Genomic DNA, 17267 nt, shown 5'->3' with positions numbered 1-17267 from the left:
TGCTGCATTTTGCAGTTTGTAGCTGGACTAACAATAGACTAGGAAGATTACATGTAGGTCTTCAAGGACAGGGCCTGATATTCATTTTACTTTGATATGCTACCTTTACAATTACAGCAGAGAGCAGTACCGTCTCGTTTACACGTCCCGCGGAGAGTTGGCTATTGCTGCCACTGCCCCCCTCAGTAACTTTCAACCAGGAGGGAATGGCCTCCATGTCAATCAGCTGTGAGCCCAATCGTAACCTTACGCGACCATGTTTCTGTTGGCCAAAGGCCTGCCCTCCTCTGGGCATGGCCAGGTACTATAATATCCCAGCCCGGCTGACAGAAACCTCCGAGCCGCCTGCAGACTAAAGTCCAGAGTCCAGCGGCTTGATTTACATCAAATGTACATCACGCTGTGACATTAAAAATCACTGCACGGCAGTTGGAAACTGCTGCACGGTGTTTTCTTGTCACGTGCGTGGCCACACAGCAGCGCAGCTTAGAAGGAACATTGGTTGTGGAGGGCAGCTGCCTAACTCCATAAATGATACCACTGCTTTAAGGAGTTGCGGACATCATATTACTGTACCCACACTGGCTGAATAAATTTTTGCCTTAAAAGCCAAAGGACGGTGCAGCCCTTCCAAAAATGGCAGATCACTGCTTGTTTATATTCCAGTTCTGTTTTGCTTTGTACATTCATAGGAGAATGTAGCATTCAAGAGTACAATTAGGTTGTGAAATGTCAACTGAATTTAAAAATAGCTTAATTTTTATACATGTAGAACTTTCATTCATTCACTAGCAAATGTGCCAGAAAAAATTCTTGAGCACTATGGTCATAGAAAATAAAATAAGCATTCAACTTCCAAATTCAAACTGACAGATTACATTTACATATTATTAGTAATATTTTGCCTTTCAAAACATTTGAATTTTGGAAAAGCAAATTAACCTTTTCAAACATTCTCAATAGCTCTGGTCTTTAAATACAGATTATTTTCTCCATTTACTCTGAATTTGATTATGTATTTTATTGAACACTGAATATTTAATATTATATATACTTGCTATTAAGATATGTCTTATTAATGAATTCCATTGACAAGATAGAATGATTATCAAGTAGCATAATTAACATGGCCTAAATAAAGAAGTACGGGAGTGTATGTTAGAGTGAGTAAACCTATGTTGTAAATACTAATCTCTTTCTGTTTTATAGTACATTCTCCATCTTATACTTCCTGTAATATCAAGAGAACACTATCATATTGACTTTGCATAATTTAAAGATTTCAAATTAACCAGATTTCAAGTATCATAATTTCAGAAATAAATAATACCTTGTCTCCAGGAATATTAATATGCATATTTATAATCAATTAAATCCAGGAGTAATTAGCACATTTTAATTAACATATATATTGTGATTGAATAAGAAACAAATTATTTGGCATAGGAACAAAATTCAAGTAAAATTGCAAATTTAAATAGCCATTGAAGTAATTATTTATTATTATTTATTATTAATTATTAATTATTTATTTACAATTAATATGTAAATGTATAATACATCTGTTAGGATGATTGTATGTTAGATTTTAATTGCTTTTATATGGATTAAGAAATGCAATTAAAATCTTAACAAACAATAACAATCCAGTCTTATACATGCTTTTGGGAAAATGGGCATATAGGTGAAAAAAATGATAATTTTCAGCCTAAAGAGATAGATTATATCACTTAAAAGACATGAAAAACAGAATTGAGGAAAATAATTAATAAAATTAGATATTTTCCAAGCAGTTTATACAGTTAAAAATTCATGGACCTAAAATGAGTTTTAAAGTCATTTACATCAGGATTCAGACATAAGCCACTTAAATAATATATAGCTCTACTTTATATCTGCCATACATAACACTGCAATGTGCAGCAGCAATTAGGCAAACAGATATTATGTAACAAAATTTTATACTAAGAAGAAATATTGTATAGTATATATAAAAATAGCAGGTGCCATCTCCATTTCCTTCTGTATGAAAATTATTGGAAGGTAGGTACATTCTAAATGTTCTTTAAAAATGTCCTACTAGTAATATCAGTATCTACCACTTCCCATTAAGTGAGAGTGAGTGTGAGATATATTCAACTTTTAGTGTATAAATAAAGATTGAAAGGAGATAACATATATTTGTCTCCAGGTTTACTGAACTTTTTTTTAACCATCTATTTGTTGCCACTAATAAAGAAGAGCTTTTAGGCAAAAAGGGGAAAAAAGAGTTATTCATATTATAGAAGGGGAAAAGATGAGAGGGTGGAGAAGAGTGGTAAGGGGAGGAATTCAAACATGGAATATCAGGAGTGAAAAGAGCATTTATTGCGTAATGAGAGTATTTCTACTTGCTATAATATATTTAGCTTTTGGTAAGCATGCCATCAAGACAGGAAGATGGTCCACAACACAAACTTACACTCATCAATACGGATATAACCTTTTATTATTATTATTATTATAACCAGGCATAGGCCACTGCTATCTGAAAGTTAAAACTCCACCTTGCTGCTATTGTTTGGTGGTTGATTAATATCCTTTTTGGATATTATCTTAAATCTTCTTATGTTCTAAATTTAGATCTTATAAATCAATATCTCTTACTGGGTGCCAGGAAGACTATTTTTAAAACTTGAAGGATTACATTAGTATAAATGAAACATGCTTCCAAAGGATTACACAACTTTAAAGCAATAACAAAAATAAGAAACTGGGATTTTTTGTTACCAAAAAACCTCACCAAAACCTTCTGGTGAAATGTTAATTTTTGCCAAAAATTACAATTAGCTGTTACTGGAATGGATAAATAAGGATTGAAATATTTTCCCACGTTGGCTACAACCAAAGAAATAGACAATTGGCTATTGTCACTGGGCTATTTGAGACCTACCAGGTAAACTCTTCTTTTAGAAGAGAAGAGCAAGATAAGTTAAATTACAGAGGGAAATGCATTTGAGCATATTTGCTCTGCAACTTTTAAGAGAAAAAAATATTTTTGAATTTGTAGTCCTTACATCTTCTTTGGGTAGCATCTCACAAAGGCTCTTTGTGAAATCATGTTCTAAACAAGGGTTACAGGACATCTTGGTACCAGAAAAAGAGGTTCTGTAGACGAGGCATCTAAATTACCAAAAGGCTGAAGTCTAGATCTTGCTCCCAATTACTGTATAGCTGATCTAAGCAGAAGACCATTTACTTTAGCCAACTATGTTTTCTGACATTCTGCATGCTTCACATAGTACAGTAGAACACTCTTGCTAACTAGATTTGATATTATGATATCTAAGATCCTGGAAGACAGGTATAACAGTTTTATTCAGCAAATTCAATCAGATGAGTTCCTCATGTTTTGCTATTCTTCTCATGTATCAGTCATGACTCTTCTAATAATGTTCCTGATGGCTAAATATCGAATCTGAAACAAATAGTAAAGTTGCCAAATTCTGTAGACATCAATTGCTATACCGAGGATTATTAGATTTTTATGAGAATCACTTTGATTAGTGTTTAGGGCACTGATTTGGCAAGCCTGAGTTCTAATACTGTTTTAGAGGCGGAGTGACCTTGAGACAATCACTCTCTTTCAGCCCGCATTACAATAAATATGGCAAATATGATAAAATCTGAATATATGTGTGCAACAGTGTTAACATACATCCTTTTTTCTAGACATATCCCATATTTCACTCCTTTAATTTCCAGTTGGAGACAGTTTGAAAATACTTTAAAATGTCTGGTGTTCAAGGGTAAAATAAGAACAAGGAACACTTTGCTAAAAGCAGCTATAGCTGCTGTGCTTTCATGTCATGTCTGTCTATACAGTAGAAGATGTCCTGAAAGAAGCCAGAGCAGTCAGCCCAGCAATAAAATTGTCATCCAATAACAAACAACATATAAGAGTTTGTCCATGAGTAGCCACCCCAGCTAGTGAAGCCCTCCTTCTTTTCTGTGCTTTCCTCACTTGCTGCCTCTATAAACTTAAAGGGGTGAGCAAGAAATGATAATGATAGTGGCACAATTAGCTTCCAGACATTGGGAAGATGTTAAACAAGATGTAACCCTGAAATACCTCATAGATGGGGTGTTGAGGCCATGTAAGCACACAAAGTCATGGAAAGGAGATGGGCAACCATATTAATTTTGAATGAATGAATGAATAAATGATCTTCCCTTCCTTCAGTCAACACCAACTGAAATTGGTTCTTGAGACAGAAGAACCACTATCACATGGTGGCCACAGCTCCCAAACTTTGAAACCGATGCAGAAGCACTAAAATGGATGCACCACCACAGAATTAAAATAAAATTAATATGTTAAAAATTACAAGAGTTTAAAAAGATAGAGGTATGCCATTAAGCCACCTCCCCCCCTCTAAGGTTGCGTGACCTTGTTTGATCCCCATGCCAATTGCCCGAGCCAGTTCTTGACACCTTTCTGAAAGGCAAAAAGCATGGGGTGTCCCTCATCTCTGGGGACAAGATGTTCCATAGAGTGCGGGCAGAAGTACAAAAGGCTTTGACCCGAGACCCTGCCAGTTGAAATTTCGGACGGGATAGGTCAATGAAATAGGAATATGACAGTTCCTCACGTAACCTGTCCCATATCATGAAGGACCTTAAAGGTAATAACCAACACTTCAAATTGGTTTCAGGAAGAAACTGCCACCTAATGCAGCAGAGATGTTACATGCACAACCCTACATATATGCCCAAATACACATACACACACACCAACACACAATAGCAGTATCACAGCCCCTACTGCAGTATGGTTGTTAATTCAATTTTCTTGCCTAAAGTTGAAAAATGAGAGTCTAGAAAAAATACCAAAAAGTCCCTTGGCCTCTTACAAACAAATTCACTGTGGCATCAGCTACTCTGCCCCACAGCTATCCTTCCAGTTTTTGAAAAGACTGACCTTACTGTCTCTTTATCTTCTTCAAGCTAAATATTTATACTATCTGTTATCCTCTTCAACTTAAACTACGGTCTGGTTTATCCTCTTCAAACTAAATGTTAGAAAGTATTATTGCTGCATGAAAATGATAAATTACATTAAGTGAAACAAAAGCCTAAAAACTAATATCAGTTTATGATTCTGTCTAAATTGTTAATATGTCCCAATGTGATCCTGGGGTCACAGACTGTATCAACATGAAAAAATAAGCACAGTTAATTCTGATTTTAGAGGGACAAAGTATGATTACTTTGATCTGCATAAAAACTATAAACTATAATATCCTCCCTAGCTGGTGTTCTGGGTGGTGTTTCTGGCTTTTGCCCAAGCCTTTGGCAAGGATGGCTGAAATCCCCTTTGGATTATATGGGTCTGTTCATTTTCATTTCTGTATGCCTTTGTCATCTTTGCTATCTTTTATTCTTTAATTTCATTGATTGCGGTAATTTTTCTCACTCCTGTTAATACTCTTTTAAACTATGAACCACATAGATTTGTTCACAGAATTGGGAGTTGTGCAGAATATGTTATAAACAAACAAATCCCTCTTGCAAAAATCCATAATCATCCAAAACTGAAAGTCATTTTTGCAGTATTGATGTTAATTTGTTCTTCCAATGCAGGCAGAGTTCATGTTGATTAGTAGAAGGGTTATCCAAAGGTTGAACTCTTTTTTATACTTATGGAGGTTGAATTTTATATAGCCAGCCCTTTAGCTATAGTTATTAATCTCTGTGTACTATGTGGAAGACTAGTAAAAAAGTCCAGAAAAAACATATTTCGGTGTGTCTCTGTACATGTATGTACACAAACACATGTACAGCAGCTACATTTTATCTGCATTTTCCATCTCAGTAATCCTATTTGCAAAACAAAACAAATGATTAAAATGATCAAAAAAAGAGAAGAAAATAGATTATGATACAAGCAATATTTGGGATGTGTTGAGAGTTAAGGACAGAGATTCTTATCTGAAAAAGAAACTACTGGGGGTTGTAAAGATAGCTATCTATAGCAGTGTTTTTCAACCACTGTGCCGCGGCACACTAGTGGGCCGTGACATAGTGTAAGGTGTGCCGTGGGAAAATTACTTTATATATAGTCAATATAGGCACAGAGTTAATTTTTTTTAACATTTTCTAATGGTGGTGTGCGTGATTTTTTTCATTAAAAAAGTGTGCCTTTGCACAAAAAAGGTTGAAAAACACTGATCTATAGGATGCTACAGTATACATCAAAATAAAAGAACTTGGTGGATATTCCTTCTTCATGAATTTGTTCTTTCGGGTCCCCCATTATTTTCTTAGAATTCAGCCTGGTTTATGACTCCAAAACATATGCCGGTAGTCCTCAACTTACCAAAATTGAGCCCAACATTTCTGTTGCTAAGTGAGACATTTGTTGAGTGTGTTTTGCTCCATTTTACGACCTTTCTTGCCACAATTATTAATCACTGCAGCTGTTAAATTAGTAACACAATTAAGTGAATCTCGCTTCCCCATTGACTTTGCTTGTCAGGTTACAAAAGGTGATCACATGACCCCCCCAGCCCCTGCAACCATCATACATATGAGTCAGTTACCAAGCAGCAGAATTTTGATCACGTGACCATGGGGATGCTGCAATGATCATAAGTGTGAAAAATGGTCATAATTCACTTTTTTCAGTGCTGTTGTAACTTCAAATGGTCACTAAATGAACTGTTGTAAATTGAGGACTGCCTCTACTCATACAAAAATGTGACAAATGGAATGGGGTATCAGGCATGAATAGCACCTCTGTAGGGGGGGACATGTCACGTCATTTTTCTAGAGTGATTCATTCAGATATACAGTTAAGTGAGTCAACCAAGAGGTTGAATAACTATCAAGTATATTTTTTAGAAGAGGATACAGTCAGAAATATTAAACAGCTTGAACTTGCTTATCTAAAGAGGATTAGCTACATTTATAAAAAAGAGAAATGAAGAAATGAATATGATAGGTGATTTTCTTTCTTTGGACTCAGGATAATAAGTGCTGCAGATATAAACATGATTAATGCTTGAAAGTATGGTAATGATGAAACACAGTAAGGATCAAGGCATATCTATGACAACACAAATCAGAATGGTTAAAACAATGATCATGTAACATACAGCAAGGAAACATGAACACAGAGTGACAAAAGAAGAGGCACATTTTTGAATTATGTATTGGAGACATTTATTAAGAGGGTTCCATGAACTGCAATTGCTCCTGAATGAAATAAAAAACTGACAGCACCACTTGGGTGGTAATTAGCAAGAAACTCACATAATCTAGCAGATGATGTGAATAGATAACAATTAAAAACAACTATTCTTGCCTGAGAGAAGTTACTGTATAGGAAGTGAAAGACAACTAATAAACTTGAGTGGATGCCATCAAACAAATTTGAGGACTTGTAAAAACTCAAATACTGGCCACCTAATGAGAAGGAAGGACACACTGTAGAAGAGCATAATGCTGGGAAAGATTGAGGGCAAAAGAAGAAGGGGACAATAGAGAATGAGGTGGCTGGATGGAGTCACCGAAGCAGTAGGCATGAGCTTGAATGGACTCCAGAGGATGGTAGAGGACAGGAAGGCCTGGAGGAATATTGTCCATGAGGCTGCAATGGGTCAGACACGACTTCGCAACAACAACTAATTATTACTGTAAATAGAATGAAATGTCAGCCATCTGCCCTTGCAATTACCAGATCTAAGCTCAATTTGATAGCACCTAACAAACTATAAACACCCCCGACTTTAAAGCAGAAGAAAGGAAATGGTAATGAACAGTGGCAGAATCCATGAACATAGCTAGAGCTCTGGGTCTGTGAATAAAGCTTAAATTAAAATGCTTCCTAACCCTTCTGAGTGTCTAACCTAGTTCCATCTGTCCTGATCCCAAAGTATTAGTAATGTCTTGCAGAACTGTCATTAACAGGAATTTCATTCAGTGAGGTTAGAAGGTTTTACTTGGGAGTAAAGGAACACCAGCTAACTGGTACCAGATGAGCATAGAAGGCTTGATACTGAACTATCAGATACAAACAATTCATTATAAACATTGGAAACAATGTTTACAAATTACCCATCCTGTCAGGTCATGGACTGGATTCTGATTATTCTCTTGCTTAAAGTATATTGAGTGGGGCTAACCACGTTCTTCCAGTCTCAGATCTCTGAGCAGTGTTCTTCTTCCCAAGTCTGCAGAAACAGGAACTCTCTCCTTGATTTTTTTGCTTTAAATGTTAAGCAGTTTTTAAAAATATAGACTAAAGGTAGTCCTTGATTTACAACCAGTCATTTAGCAACTGTTTGAAATTATGACAGACGTACCTTAGGGTTATTTTCAACCCAGATTTGAAGTTCCAATGGTCAACCATATCATGTGATCAACTTTGGGCACTTGGCAACATGGCCACAGTTATGGTCATCTGCAGCAACCTGCATTCATTGGCTTTGCTGAAAACTAGCACTTCCAGTTCTCTGCAAAATTACATCCCTAGCATCTGCTTGAATTACCAATCATGGTTTCTCTTAATAAGCATGGTGATTCACTTAGTGACTACCACAAAAGTCATAAAATCTGGTCAGTTAATGTGACTGATCTGTTTTACAACATCACAACTTATTACCATGGTGGGCAGGCTCCATCATGGTTGTAAATTGAGGACTACCTGTATTTATCTTTGTTTCTTTAAGTCACCTTTGATTCCTGGTGACTGCCTGAACTATTCCCTGCAGTTTTCTTGCTAGTTTGGTGTGTGTATGTGGATGGGTGATCTTTTACAACATCTGGTGGGGGTTTGCCATTGCTTTTCCTAGGCCTAAGAGAGGCTGGTCCAGGTTATCCAGCTGGTTTTATGCCCAAAACTCACAATTCCCGGTTTTTAGTTTGGAGTCTTAAACACACCAAACTAGCTACTAGAATATTTTTTCACAAACTGCCAGAGTTCCTTTACCTAGTTATCTCTACCTATTTTATTACTGCTGTTGTCTTTATTATTGTTTTTACGGCTGTGCAAAAATTTTAACAGTATTTCATGGAATGTACTGGAAAGAATGAATCTCTCTTGAACTGATAAACCAATGCATTGATACAGCAACATCCTATGGACAGCTTTGAGGAGCTTCTTCAAATCTTCTCCTGGGTCATCTTCACATGTGCATATGTGCACATGCACATATAGGTTTGATAGATAGTCCTCAACCTATGAGTATAATTGGGATTAGGGTTAGGGTTGTTGTTAAGAAATGTGGTCACTAAATGTGCCATGCCCTCTTTTACAATATTTCTTGCCATAGTCATTAAGCAAATCACATGGATGTTAAGCAAATCCTGCATCCTCCATTGACTTCGCTTGTTGAAGGGTGCCTGGGAAGGTTGCAAATGGTTAGCACATGACCTTGGGATGCTACAACCATTATAAATGCATGCAACTTGCCATGGGCTCACATTTTGAACACATGATTTGTGGAGACACTATAATGCTCATAATGAGGATCAGTTGTAAGTCACTTTTCAATGCCATCTTAACTATTTGTTTCTTTCTTTGCATATTTACAAGCAAGAAATCTGAGGAAGCTTCCAAAGCATCTATCCCAAGTCTCAACGTCCTGCCTTAACGTCCAAAGAATGATGTTTTGAGTACTTAGCATAGCACAAACATTATTATTTTCTTGTCTGGAATGTTCTTTGATTCTTTTAAAATTTAAAAATTGTGTAAAAGTTCTTGAAACAAAACTAGAGCAGAATGAATAGATGTTACTATGAACTTCTGATATTTAGATTGGATTGGCAATCCAGAATATTGGTGCATCTACAATGTTGTAATGTGATCTTTTTTTTCTTTTTAAAGACAGAGTTCTCACCAAGTCTTCCTCTAAAGACCATTCCTGTACAGGTACTATGCCTGAAGAGGAAATTGAAACCTTGTCAATAATACAAAGACACTCAAGGTATCTCAGCCAACTTATCTGGGTCTGTCAGTTTCACGTTTTTCTGTTCTCAGGTTTGTATTACGAATAGGATTCGATGACAAATAAAATCCACACATTTAGAGAAACGTGTTAAACTTGGAAAAGACCAAGTCTGAACATTATGTATACACCACCATAAAAATAAGATTCTGTGTTTAAAAAAAACATGTTTGTGATGTTTATGATAAAGATGGTTAAAGCAAGCCTAGCAATAATCACTGCCTGGTTCTCTAGCTAGATCTTATCTACAATCCTCTGACAGAAGAATAAACAGAGAACTCAAACATACCATATAAATTCATCTTCTTAAAAACACCTGAATCTGTTAATACAAACTATCTTGCACAGATAAAAGATTTAACTTACTGGTTGTCAGCCACTCAATTATTTTATAGAATAACAAGGACTTCCATCTAGAACTAGCATTTTTCTTCTATTAAATGACTTGAACATTGAAATTCTTTTACAATAAACACATTTAAAATTTATATTCTTGTATTATTTTATTGAATAGCTGAATGATAAAAGTAGCTAAACTTAGACTGAATTATTGATTTTACACTACAAGCTTCCTGCTTTTGTTGTAGGTGCTGTAGCTTTGCATATGATGTATAAAATCTGCTTTTGTAAATAGGATTTAAAGATCCATTAGAGAATATAGTAATCCAGAATGCAAATGCAGAAACAAAGAAGTGGTAATATAATATCTAGTATTATGTGAAAATAGGGAGCTGACATTAAGAATACACTTTACAAGTGGTAGGATGTATTGTTCAATGTTGGGGATCATATTTATGTTTCCAAGGAAGCCATAAAATTTAAGTAAGTGCATTCTGGGAAAAATGTGTCAGATCACTAAATACATCAAAAATTAGAATGGTACGAAACTACATATTTGACAGGGGGGGGAAAGGAGGAAGTGTAGGTGGTTTTATTCCCCATCATTTGTGTACAAAAATCCTAAATTTTCATTTGTACCCTTAAGAAAAAAAGTGTTCAAAACATTTTTCTTTAAACAAATTTAACCCTTTACAATTTTTTTAAAGGAAAGTTCGGGGTGGGGGGAGATTACCATATGAAGTCAAGCATTTCATTCTGAAGGTTTTTATGTAGCTAAAGCTATGATCATTACATTATGAAGCATTTTGTAAGTTAACCAATAGCGTGGATATAAACAATTATTGTGAAATGAAAGTCCTGTGGTTTTACCCTCTATTTTGAAAAGTTAACACTACACTCTATTTCCAAGTTTTAAAAAAATCTGGGTAGCTATTTCTAGTTGACCCTGGGGGTAAATAGAGAACTTGACAAGAATTTTCTAAATGACTTTTAGATATATAGAGTAAAAAATAAAATAACATTGAAAACATTTGACTCTACTAAATATTGTTACTACTGGTTTGATTGCTTAATCCAATGTGACAACAGTAATATAATAAATGTCTGATCAATAAAATATCTACAAGAATTACAAAGATTCTGGTCATGCATTTCATGAAGGAGGTCATGAAGGTCAGAAAAACTGGTTTATAATGCTTAATTTATTGCCCATGCATACATGAATACCTTTCAGGTCTAATTAACCGAATGAATTATCAATGTGAAATGTAAGTATTTTTCCTGGAATAAATCCAATGAATAGTTTTCCATGGTTCAGGAAAAAAAATACATACACATATCAAAAATAAATTTCAGAAGTTAATTTCTGATATAGTTTTACATTTGATGAATACATTTTCTTCTTAAGACTAGATTTACTTTATATCACTATTAAAATACAATAGTTGACATCTGGGACACAAATAGAAAGAGCTTTACCAACAGCATTTTTAACTATCTTTAATATTCCTGGCTTTAAAAGATCAAAATTCTAGTCGAACAGGACTTTTATCGGGAACTATTTAAAAGATTTGAAAATACTTAAAAATCTTCCCAACGTATTTTAAAACTCAGCATAATTAAAAAACTGAGCATAATTCATGGATATTATGCAACTTACACTATAAATTATGTGTCAACAATATATTTAAAATTATATTACCATTCTCAAATTTTTTAACCAGCTACCATAATATTTGTTATTGCTTGTTTTATAGTAATTTTATGTTTGCGTGTATATGTTAAAATACATGATAAAATTGCCCTAAACATTTATTTGAATGAATGAATGAATGTGTGTGTGTGTGTGTGTTAGATAGACAGACAGATAGACAGACACACGCACATAGGGGGGAAGGGGGAGGGAGAACATATACCATATTTTTCGGAGTATAAGATGCAGCAAGGTTTTGAAGAGGAAAAATTTTAAAAAAAGTTTTTTACCTCGGCAGACCTCCCCAAAACGGCCCGTTTTTCCTGAAAACAGGCCCATTTTTTTTTTTAAAAAAAGGGCATGAATATCCCTTAGGAGGCTTGTAGAGTACTCCTGGGCGGGGAGGGGGAATGAGCAAAAAATGTCCTGTTTTTTTGCGAAAACGGGCCCGTTTTTGTCAAAAAAAGAGAGGCATGGATAGCCTTTAAGAAGCTTATAGAGTGCTGCTGGGGGCTGTGGGGGGCAAAAAATTGGATTTTTTCACTCATTTCTGCCCTCCCTAGTCCCCAGGAGCTCTCTGAAAGGCTTCTAAAAGGTATGCATGGCCATTTTGGTGAAGGGGCGGAGTTTCGTGAGGCAAAAAATGCTGTATTCAGTGTATAAGACGCACCCAGATTTTCAGCCTTATACAATGAAAAATACGGTACATAATGCATTGAAAGTAAACAAGTTCATATTCCATTTCCCTCATGAAAGAGATAAGTATCACTTCAATTATTTCCATAGATATTTCAACATGGAAAAAAGTACAGGATATAAGAGATAATGGAACAAAGTTTTTAGAAGATAAAGTAACAGCTATTGAAGTCTTTATTCTGGCAAATATTAGCTACTATATCTGTCTAGCTAAACATTCAAATACATTTAAAGCTGCTGCATTGGTTTGGGAGCTTCAAAGAGGAAGTTGGCCTTCTTTCAAAATAATCATACAAAAATCTTACCTAGATAGAGTGATGAGTTTTCTTTCTTGACATTGTCATCCAAGTAGGTTGGTCCTAGAGTGTAGATAGGTGTGGAGCCCATTCCAATGAGAATTTGGGCACAAATAAACAAAGCTACATAGAGTGAGTGGCCATTTCCACGTGAATTCTTCAGACAGCCTGATGATTCCAGGTGCCCTTTCGTTGAATAATTTCCAGTCAAACACAAGCCATCATTAGAAACAGAGGAGTTTAATTCCTGGATTTGATATGGTGCAGAGATGAAATGAGGTAAAGAAAATACAGCAGCCCCAAGAGCTATAAATAAACCCCCAACAGCAAGCCACAGAGGCCTTCGCCCTTGCCCACCAAAATAACTGATGAAGACCACTACTAAAAGGCTGCCAATATCAAAGCAACTGACCAATAGCCCAGATTCAGAGCTTTTCAGGCTATATCTTCTCTCAATGGTAGTGATAACACTACTCAGGTAACCAGAGACCATTAGTGACTGAATGAAAGTCAGGAAACACATACATATCAAAAAGAATCGAGAGTCTGTCAATACCATAGCAAGATATTTTCTACCAGGCATTACTAGCAGTGTGGAAGCTGGTGACACTCCATTACTTAATCTAGCAGAGTTGTTGCAATTATTTCTTTCAGTGAAATTCCCCATTCTCGAAAAGCTTGAAGGTGTAAAAGACAACACTGTCTTGGAAGAAGTAGCAATAGCATTACTATGAGGTGCTGATATATCGGGGTCAAGGCCACATCTCTGATCAGAGCCCCCCTGCAAACTCTGTAAGAAGTTCTTTTTGGCTGCGATGAGAGCACTTTGTGTGGTATTAATTTGCGGAACGGACCCATTCAGAATTGGCAAGCTTTTGGACCGAGAATTCTTATCTTGCTTTTCTAGTTGCTCCTCTCCAAGAGAGTTTGGGTGCTGGTGCTTTATTATTCCTGATAAAAGCATGCTGAGAGCAAGCTTGGTTTAGGCTGAATTACTAATTCCCTGTTATATGCATGACCGTGGTCAAATTTATGCTTTTTTCAGCCCAAGAACAATCATCCTCTATGGCTTTCCAGATCTCTCCAAGCCACTCTGGAAAAAAGAGACCCTACAATTCAACGCCGTTACATGAACACATGAGAGCACATGTCCAGCAGATTTTATTGTAGTTCCATACTTCTTAACCCTGCTCTCCTCTGCCAGCAGCTGACTTTTAAACAAAGTGAACTGGACCACTCCCCCTCAGCAGACTCATTCCCACATGGCTCCTAATGATGCCCTGTCATTCTAGATGAGGGTCCTTGACTGCCTGCATCATTGGCAATAAGACTGTAGATTCTGAAGATGTACTATTCCTGTTTCCAAGTTAAAGTATTCAGATGACATGTCTATCAATGCAGAGGGAGGGGGGGAGAAATCATGCACAGAAGATCAGCATGCTGCTTTTGTCTTCTCACAGTAGTAGTTCCCAGCTGCTGCTCCCTGAGGCTAGAAAAGAACAGACTATAATCAGGCTCTCACCTCAGAATAGAAACACAGAATGGCTGGAATCCCTGATCTCCATTAAAATCCCTCTCCTAATTGTTTAAACCCAGTTTAAGTCTGGATCAATCTTAATATTCTGAAAAGCATGTCATTTATATACATTCATGCATAATCTGTCCTGCTACATTAAAAAGTAGGGAGACATTTGAGGACAACACTAGGTAAAGTTTTTTTTTCATTTTTCCCAATTTTTTATAACATCTAACACACACAAACATCAAGCAATAAGTATCTTTTATTTATTTCTACTACTTCTAGAGCAAAACCTGACATATTCATTGTTTTATTTTTAACAGCTAAAATTAAAAGACAGAATAAATATTCAGTTAGAAATATTAGTACAACAGATTCTCTGAACACAAAATCACAATTTGTTCCAGATACAAAAAGGCTGGCGTTATACGAAACTCCCCAAAACAGGGAACAAAATAATAACTGAGAAAACAAAGAGCTTCTGAACTGCACGCAAAACAAAGAAATACAATTTTGAACATGCATTTTAACATTTACCTCCAGCACAATGGGGATGCAGAACTGAAGAAATTGCCTAAGAAAAGAAAATGAGCATTTGTATACCCTGCCTTAAAAAAAAAAAGAGGACTACCAGATCTGAACTGCAAAAAGCCAGACAATTTCACATTTTCTTATTTGTTTTGTTTTGTTTTAGATAGCCCAGGATCCAATAGCCCTCTTAAATAAACAGCAACATTCCTGTACATCTGCTGAGCTGTGCGTAAAGACATTGTCTAGCACTGGAATTTTTTAAATTTTTTTTAAACCAAACCATCTTGGGAAACCCAGTGAAAGCGAGGAAAATCAATTAACCCGACCTCTTCCATCCGCATGCAAGCAGCCGGAATATAAGAAGCGCCTCTGCCATAAGGTTCTGCTTATACACCCGCAGCGCGCACACATCTTATCCTCTGGGCGCTTTGACTTCCCGACCAATCCCAAACCCGCTTACTCTGAAGTAAGACTTCATTGGCAGTGAAGGGAGCCTTACGTCCATAACCTTAAAAGCACCCCGGATGACCTCTATTTCCATAAGCCTCTATCGCCATCCTCCCCATCAGCTCCACGATTTTCTCTGCCCCGAACTGCAGCCTCTTAAAAAAAAATCGAAAGGCTCGCGCGCGGGGACGCGGCGTGGGTGGGGGGGGAGAAACTGCTCCTCCAACGACCGTCAGAGGCAGAAACTGCCTCAGTTTTCCCTTTGTTCTCCTGTCTCGTTGGTTGGGCTCGCTCCGAGGCAGCCCGGAGTCCAAAACTTTAAGCTTTTTTTCCCAGGAAGGCAGAGCTAGGAGTTCAGGAGCGACCCACAAAGGGAGGCGGGAGAAGGCAGGAAAAACGAAGATTTTGTAATAATAATACAAAGAAGAGCAACAACAACAACAACAATAATAATAATAATAATAATAATAATAATAATAATAATAATAATAATAATAATAATAATAATAATAATAATTTTAAAAAAGGACCATCGTCATGCAAAGTATGCCAGCCGGCGGGCAGCCTTCGGTGCTGTTGAGGAATTACGAATTACTCACTCCGCTCGGTTGCACGTTCTCGCAGAGAAGCGGGGCGGGAGGCGAGCGGCCCGACAGCCGGCTCCGGCTGGGTGGTTCCCAGATGCAGATAACGATCTCTACGTCACCCCCGCCGCCTCCTCTCCCCCCACCTCACATGCGAACCCGCCCGGGCAGATCCCACTGAATGTGGAGCTCCCACCATTCCAAAAGCGAGGCCGTACGGGCGGCGCAGGCGCACTTCCCTTCACTCTTGGCTCTCTCGCTCTCTGGGCACCTGCTCCTGCCGCTCTCCGAGGAAGGACGCCCGCGAGCTCCCGGGAAGACGGTTACAAGAGCGGAATCCCCAGCTTAAGCCCTGCGCGCGCACGGACTCGTGTCTCTCCCTCCTCGTGGCTCCGTTGTTGTTTTTTTTACCGTGCCCGCGACCTCTCCTTGACACTTGAATCTCCCAAGGCACAGTTTAGGGAACGACCTGCGGCTTTCCGGTGGGTCAGGTTCCCAGGATGCGGAGGATGGCAATTCAAATCCAGTACGTCAGCTTCGGACCAAAGCCACTGGAGGGTTTTTTAAAAATAATAATAATAAAACAAGCATTAATTTTAAAGAAAAAAAATGGGAGAAAAAATGAAAGTGCAAACTATAAAGATGAAGAAAAAAAGGATATTTTATACTTAAAAATAGTCCCTGGTTTACCAACGAATTCACTACTATTAAATAAAACATTGTAGTATATTGCAAGGGTGGCTCAATGACTAAGGTGCTGAACTTGTCGATCAGAAAGGTCAGTGGTTCAATTCCCTAGCACCGCCTCCGGTTACTTGTCCCAGCTGCCAACCTAGCAGTTCGAAAACGTAAAAATGCAAGTAGAAAAATAGGAACCACCTTTGGTGGGAAGGTAACAGCGTCCTGTGCGCCTTTGGTGTTTAGTCATGCCGGCCACATGACCACGAAGGCGTCTTCGGACAGCGCTGGCTCTTCGGCTTTGAAATGGAGATGAGCATCTCCCTCTAGAGTCAGGAACGACTAGCACATATGTGCGAGGGGAACCTTTACCTTTACTTTTTAATATATTGCAGAATCTCTACCATAGTTAAAAATATTGCTGCTGTTGTTTTGATTAATAGATCAATTAATTGAATAGATTAATATTTGACTATAGGTAATCCTTGGTTTACA

The 17267-nt window shown here is 37.2% G+C and overlaps 1 protein-coding gene across 1 annotated transcript in view; it reads right to left on the bottom strand.

Annotated features, from left to right (window-relative positions):
* SLCO5A1 (solute carrier organic anion transporter family member 5A1) overlaps nucleotides 1–16351 on the bottom strand; it is a 48019-nt gene extending 31668 nt beyond the window's left edge. Inside the window, exons 1-3 of the mRNA XM_087706963.1 lie at nucleotides 16110–16351; nucleotides 15070–15106; nucleotides 13023–14502 (exon numbers count right to left, since the gene is read on the bottom strand). Coding sequence (XP_087563089.1) covers nucleotides 13023–13977 — 955 coding nt within the window. The 5' untranslated portion in view covers nucleotides 13978–14502; nucleotides 15070–15106; nucleotides 16110–16351. The remainder of the gene's footprint in view (nucleotides 1–13022; nucleotides 14503–15069; nucleotides 15107–16109) is intronic.
* Between the last annotated feature and the right edge of the window lie 916 nt (nucleotides 16352–17267).

This window comes from Thamnophis sirtalis, unplaced genomic scaffold (genome assembly GCF_051295495.1).
Source record: "Thamnophis sirtalis isolate CommonGarterSnake01/CBP01778 unplaced genomic scaffold, rThaSir2_p1.2 scaffold_2, whole genome shotgun sequence".
NCBI classification, from domain to species: domain Eukaryota; kingdom Metazoa; phylum Chordata; class Lepidosauria; order Squamata; family Natricidae; genus Thamnophis; species Thamnophis sirtalis.
This window is presented reverse-complemented; position numbering and strand designations above follow the sequence as displayed.